At 59.2% G+C, this 6,676-nt stretch overlaps 1 protein-coding gene across 3 annotated transcripts in view; it reads right to left on the bottom strand.

The window, feature by feature from the left end:
- Positions 1-290: 290 nt before the first annotated feature.
- Positions 291-6,676, bottom strand: part of ZBED4 (zinc finger BED-type containing 4) — a 45,487-nt gene continuing 39,101 nt past the window's right edge. For all 3 annotated transcript variants that reach the window (XM_058740968.1, XM_058740967.1, XM_058740969.1), the window contains one exon: positions 291-5,448. In XM_058740968.1, coding sequence (XP_058596951.1) covers positions 1,595-5,098 — 3,504 coding nt within the window. In that variant the 5' untranslated portion in view covers positions 5,099-5,448 and the 3' untranslated portion in view covers positions 291-1,594. The remainder of the gene's footprint in view (positions 5,449-6,676) is intronic.

Below are 6,676 nucleotides of genomic sequence, written 5' to 3' on the forward strand. Positions count from 1 at the left end.
AGCGGAGGCGACCGTGTGCTGCCCACCAGGTTCTTCTCCCGCGCGCCAAATGCGTAACAGGGCTCGCTGTGGACACAAGACCCGGAGGTCTCGCCAGGTGGTTCCCGTTATCAGAAATGCCACTGTGAGAACCGTGTCTCCACCGCACCCGCTCCCCCCCCCCCACCCCGGCCCCCGCCGTCTGGGGCCAGGATGGAACCAGTGTCAAAGGCTGTACAAGTGTGGTTCCCCACAGAGCAGGACCCTTCTGTCACCCTAAGAATAAAAAGCCAGAGTCTTCCGGCAGAAAATTGCAAATAAAAAGTTTAATTTCAGAAACTGAGTTCGCCGTTTATAAATACACTAAAACATAGTCAATGCAAATCCAGATTAATAACAGGTACAGGTTTTTAACAAAACAATTTTTCTAAAAGGTCACAGGCAAACAAGTGACTTGCTTCATCCAGAACATTTAATTGGTTTGACATAGGAAAATGAACCCTTTTCTGGACGTTGCAGCAAAAACTCTGAAGACGTATCATTGTTCAAACAATCTGACAACTGACGCTTCATTCTGATGTCCTTGGGATTCTGAAACGCCCCCGTGATGGCTGACTCTTCCCTATTATATATAAAAAAATCTAAACACCTAAGGCTATTCTTACAACTGCGATATAACAATCTTCTTCCCTGTTAATAAGCCATCTCTTCTAAAAAGAATTTTATACATAATTTGATCAAAGTGGGGTCAGCGGGGTCAGTGCACAAATTTCAAAGGATAGCTTCGTGGTGTCGCGACACCAGGTCCGAGGCTCGGGGCGTCCCCGACAGGACCGCCGTGAACTGGCCACTGCGTGCGGCCGACGGCAGGCGTCCGGGGGCTCGTGATCAGCGGTCGGGGCATCTCGGAGCGAGCCGACCGTGTAAAACCTGAATGAAAAGCATGAACCGGAACCCTCTCTTTACCACATCACTACACAACCAACATCGCGGGACACATCTAAACTTAGTTTTGTCTTCAAATGCCACACCTCTGTTGCAGTAAACAGGTATGTTCCAGAATATTCTCTGTACTCCTCGACATACTTTATAGAGCCTGCAGTTAAAAACTGCTCAGCCAGGATGGCTTGAACTCCACCTCCTATTTACAGATTTCATTAAACAGCCACAAAAGCTGTTTTGTTGAATTAAAGCAATTTTTTAACTAAAATACAGTACCTGATTTGTGGTTTTTACATAATTGAATAAAAAGCCTACAGGATAAAATCGTTTACATCTTCTCTGCCAGTCTAGTAAAACAAATTACTAACCCCCAACTTTTAAAAAACTTTACAGTTATGAATGAAACCCTAGTCATCGTATTTCATGATCGGCAAGACAGGCTCTCTGTAGCGGGCCGAGAGCCCGCGGTGACACCCGGCCTGCGGTGCTGGGAGTAAGGCACACGGAGACATTACAGTGAAGCTGGACGGTGAGGCTCGTGCCACCTCAGGGTGCCGGCCGCGGTGTCCCACGCGCCCCCACCCCCACCCCCCGAGCGCGCCACCACCCGGGGACAAACAGCTGGTGCCTAGTAACCAACAGTATTTTCCGTTCGGCGGCTCCGCGGTGAGTTTCAATACTGAAAGTATATTAAGGGAAGATTCACTTTCAAAAAGATGAGTTTTTCGAAGTGTTCCATCGTGAGCCTGGACTGGCCGAAGCCTCCGTTCTCGGTGGGCGTGCCGAACAGCCTTTCGGAAGGGACGATGCTCGGGGGGCAGCCCAGGAACCTGACGGCCAGAGCGGAGAGGCCTGGCCAGGCCGACCTCTTCAGGCTCCAGTAGGTGAGGGGGTCACAGCTGTGTTCGAGCACCTCCTCCTCCAGATACGCAAGCACCATGTCCTCGGGCACCTTCGTCTTCTCCTTGGGGCCCTTCCTGGTCATCTTGGCCACGAGCGACCACAGGTCTTCCTCCCCAACCGAGTCTCTGGAGGGGGAGCCTGGGTGGCACCCGTTGGAGACGGGCGCGTCCTCTGAGGTAGAGTTGAGCTCCTCCAGTTCCCTGATTAGATCCTGCTTGTACTGCGTGGCCTCCTCTTCCGAGAACAGGGAGGCCTTGTAGCGGGGGTCCAGCAGCGTGGCAAAGACGTACCTGGGGTCGTGGAGCGTGGCGGCCAGCCGGCTCACCATGGCCTCCTTCAGAGACTTGAGCATGGTGTCGATGCCCATGGTCTCCTCGAAGAGCATCTCGATCTTCCTGTTGAGGATGTGGATCATGGGGATGACCTGGCCGAGCGTGGACGCGTGAGCGCTCATCTCCCGGCTCGCAGCGTCGAAGGGCTTCAGCGCGTGGCACACGGACTGCATGACCTCCCACTGGTCGCAGCTGATCAGCTCTCTGAAGTTGCACTCGACGGACATCTCGTTGATCGCCCGCTTCTGCTCGATGAGCCGCTCGAGCATGTGGAAAGACGTGTTCCACCTGGACGGGACGTCCTGAATGAGGTGGCGCTGGGGCAGCGCGTACTCCTTCTGCAGCTCCGCCAGCTTCTCCTTCGCTTTGGGCGACCGGTGGACCCGCTCACATATCTTCCGCGCGATGCTAAGCAGATTCTGGACCATCCGCTGGCTCTTGATGGCCTCGCCGACCACGAGGTCGACCGTGTGGCTGAAGCACTGCACGCTCGCTCGCTCCCCTTCGCTCAGCGTCTTCCCTATGCTCGGGTCGTCGGTGACCGTGATCCCGACCTGAAGGCCGGGGGACGTCACCCAGGCCTCCCACCAGCACTCGAGCTGCTTCCTGATGCCGTTGCCGCCGTAGTCACAGTCGACCTGCGACACGTCCAGCAGGGCCGAGCAGTGGCGGTCCTCACGGTACGGCCGGGACGACGACGCGAAGGTGACCCAGTGCGCGGTGAGCGTCAGGTACTCGCGGGTCTGGTTACTCATCCATATGCCAGACGTGAAGTGGACCACGCCGCTCTCCGCCTCCTTCAGGTGGGACATAACTATCTGCTTCACATTATCGTACATGCCTGGGATGGCGGTCCTGGAGAAGTAGGAGGGCGAGGGCAGGGAGTACTGAGGTTTCAAGTATTCGAGCAGCCTGTTAAAGCCAACATTGTCTACAAAAGAATATGGCTGGAGGTCAAGTGCAATCATTTCGGCTATGAGACTTGTGATTTTTTTGGCAACTGGGTGGGAATCATAAAACTTCTCGGCAGTGTCATCCAAGGAAGAAGCTCCCGACAGCTCTGCGCCCAGGGGCCCGCGGAGGCCAGGCGAGGAGGGCCGCGCGGCCCTGGGCGCGTCCGCCTTCAGCGCACTGCCGTGGAACCTCTGCAGGTGCCGCAGGAGGCAGCTGGTGCCCAGGTTGGTGGGCTTCTTCCCCCTGCTTATAGTGCGGCCGCAGTGCAAGCACACGACTTTCGTGGGGTCTGTGGAGCAGACGGAGAAGTGATTCCATAGCTTGGAGGTCTTTTTGCTGTGAATGGGAAACATAACTTGATTGCGTTTGGTAACCGTCGCCGGCAGGTCCGTCAACTTGGAGGAGGAACCCTCCGCGGAGGCCAAGGTCGCGTACGGAGAATCTGCCAAACCCGCACCCAGCAAGCCCTTCTGGCTCCCCACGACCTCGGGGTGGCGTCGGTAGAGGTGCCTCATCAGACAGCTGGTGCCCACGTCGCCCCTCTTCCCCCGGCTGATGACACAGGTGCAGTGTCGGCACACCGCCTTGAGGCTGTCCGTGGGCGCCAGCGAGAAGTGATGCCAAACCTCCGACTTCAGCCTCTTCATGACCTTCTTGTTCTGCTGGAACACGGCGCCGGACTCCAACAGGCCGGGGCTCAGCCCGTCCCCCTGCGGCTTCTCGGGGGAGGACGCCAGCAAGGCCTCGCCCACGTCGTCAGAGGACAGGGCCGACGCGTCCTCCGGGAGCGCGTCCCCGGGGTTCAGACGCCCCTGCAAGTCCTCGGCCGGCCGGTCGGGGGACGCGGAGGGGGACTCCTGGGCCAGCGTCCCGGGCGAGGACGACACGGAGCCCGGGCCCCCCTCCGGGGGCGGCAGGGCGGGCAGCAGGGTGGGGGGCGCGGCGTACGGGGGCGGGATGCCCGGGCCGCCCCCGTTCTCCTGCAGCACGATGGAGCGGTGCGCCCGCCACATGTGTCTGATGAGGCAGCTGGTGCCCAGGTCCTTCCCGTTCTTCCCTCTGCTGAACTCGTTCATGCAGTGGATGCACACGGCCTTGGAGTTGTCCAGCGGCGACAGGTAGAAGTGCTTCCACACGGCAGACCGCCGCCGGGACCCGGACGCGCTCTTCGGGAGCGGGGGGTTTCTCTCCGGGCCGTTGTCCGAGGTCTCCTCACAGTGGAGGGTGGGGAGGGGCGGCGGCCCCCCCGGGGCCTCCTCCCTGCCCGCCTTCTCGGAGGCGGACGCGTCGGAGGGCACTTCCTCGGGGGAGACCGCGGACTCCTCCGCCACGTCGTCGCGGGAAGGGACCTTGGACGCCAGTCTGGGGGCGAGCTTGGTGGGCGAGAGCACGGCGCCCGGGTCCCCGGTGTCGGCGGGCGCTGGCGGCAGCCGCAGCGGAGGCGGCGAGAGGGAGGGTGGGGCCGGCACGCCGCCGTTCTCCGGGACGAGCACCGTGGGGTGCGCCCTCCTCACGTGCCTCATGAGGCAGCTGGTGCTCAAGTCCTTCTCGTTCTTCCCGCGGCTGAACTCCTTCATGCAGTACGTGCAGATGGCCTTCGTGCTGTCCCGGGGCGAGATGAAGAAATGCTTCCAGGCCGGAGACTTCTTCCGGGAGCTCGCGCCCCGGCCGGAGAGCAGGCTCTGCGTCACGGCCTCCATGGCCACGTCGTACAGCGTGCCGCTGTACTGGGAGAACAGGGACCCGTACTCCTCCTCCTGGTCGGCAGGGAGGCGCTGGCCGGGGGGCTCGCGGCCCCCGCCCGCCTCCCCGGCCTCCGCCCGCTCCCCGCCGCCGTCAGCCCGTTTCCGGTCCTGCTCGCTTTTAAACTCCACTCCTTCCAGACCGTGATTCGGGAGTCGAACATCTTCCCCTTCTATTTTAAAATTTCTTTTAGCAGAAACAAACTGGCCATCCCCCTTGGGACGAGGCTCCTGGTTATTCTCCATGACTGACCATAACTATTCTGGCTGCTTCGTCGCGTTACCTTAGGTGGGCGTAAACCTGATCCAAAGGCTCATCCGCACCCCCAGACGTACGTCGTCGCCTTCAGCTTTTTCAAAACGATGCCGTCTTCCCAGACGCGCATGAGTGTGGCCGATCGTCAGTCTGACTGGAGAAGAGGGCCTGTGACCGGTGAGCGTGCCGTCTCATCTCAGGGCGCGGAGCACCGCCTGCCAGGGGCCCCAGCACGGCCCGCCGCTCGGCACAGACACCAGCTGACGCAGCGCAGACCCGCGTCCTGTCTCGGAGACCGGAGCGCCGTCATCCTGGCAGCACGATGACCCTTGTGCATGATCTATCAAAGAAGACGAAACGAAGGTTAGCTCTGACCTGAATCATACATTTCAAATCTATCCTATTGCCGTGAACAGATCGGCAACGCGCAAAGAGAAGATTCTATGATGGTGAATTAAAATTTAAAAACTTGTTCCTTGACGTTTTACAGTCCACTTATACGAGGCAAATACCTTAAAACTGCAAAATAAGCACAAAATAAAGACATGAATTTAAATTCCAACTGCCTATTCATAAAGGGTTGCAGGACTGAAAACACGCTAACATGGCGTAAGAGGCCGCTGGGTCCCCGGTATAAGGAGCCGCCGGAGACCCTCCCTCTTCCCGCCCTGCCGTAAGAGCCAATACGCAGAGCAGGGACTGAACCCAGCTAACCTGTCAGGTCATCAGGTCACAGACTCAACACCGAACAGAACAGAGAAAGCGGGGACTCCCAGCATCTAAGAGGGGAGCCAAGTCCACGAGGGCCGAGCAGCATCCACCCCGAGTGCCACGGTGCCGCACGGGCACCGGGCTGGGCACCGGGCACCGGGCAGGGGGTGGGATCGGCCCCTGGGAACCCGAACGCTGCGCAGACGTCAGGAGCCGGTCTGCAACCGTGAAGGCAGGCGCGTGGGCAGGATGGGTGGGAACAGGAGGTGGGGTCAGCACACGGGGACAAAGTGGACACGTGGGGCTCACGTGGGGCTCACGTGGGGGAAGGAGCAGCTAATGGGAAAGTGCAGGAAGGGGAGGGGGCACAAATACCAGCACCAGCGCGCTTGCCAGTGAAGAGTGGACCCTGGCAAAGTACGAGAAGCTTACTTTTTTTGCTACAACAACCAGGGGTTTATTATAAATACAACCTGCACAAAAACTTAAAACTATACATAAATCAAAACCAGAATGGCCCACGGGAGGACAAAAGGCTGATTTCTGACGCTTTGGCTCAGCCAGCCCCCAAATAAAAACCAACAAGGAGAAATCGAGTATGCGCGAAGCGAACAACCTGCGGGAAGAGAGGGGTGTGTGTCACACGGGGTGGCCACGGAGGCCCCGGGTCAGGGAGGACAGGCCCCCTCAGCGACACTCGGCCAAACCCGAGCCGCCCGGGGCGCTGGGGCCCTGCCTGGCTGGGAGGCCGTGCCAAGCCCAGAGCAGCGCTCGCGCGCCAGCCCCATGGGGTCACTTGCTGGCTGCCCGGGCCTGCTGGGCTGGGGTCTGGCCCAGGTGCTGCCTCAGCATCCGAG

The sequence above is a fragment of the Neofelis nebulosa genome, chromosome 8 (assembly GCF_028018385.1).
Source record: "Neofelis nebulosa isolate mNeoNeb1 chromosome 8, mNeoNeb1.pri, whole genome shotgun sequence".
Classification (NCBI taxonomy): Eukaryota; Metazoa; Chordata; class Mammalia; order Carnivora; family Felidae; genus Neofelis; species Neofelis nebulosa.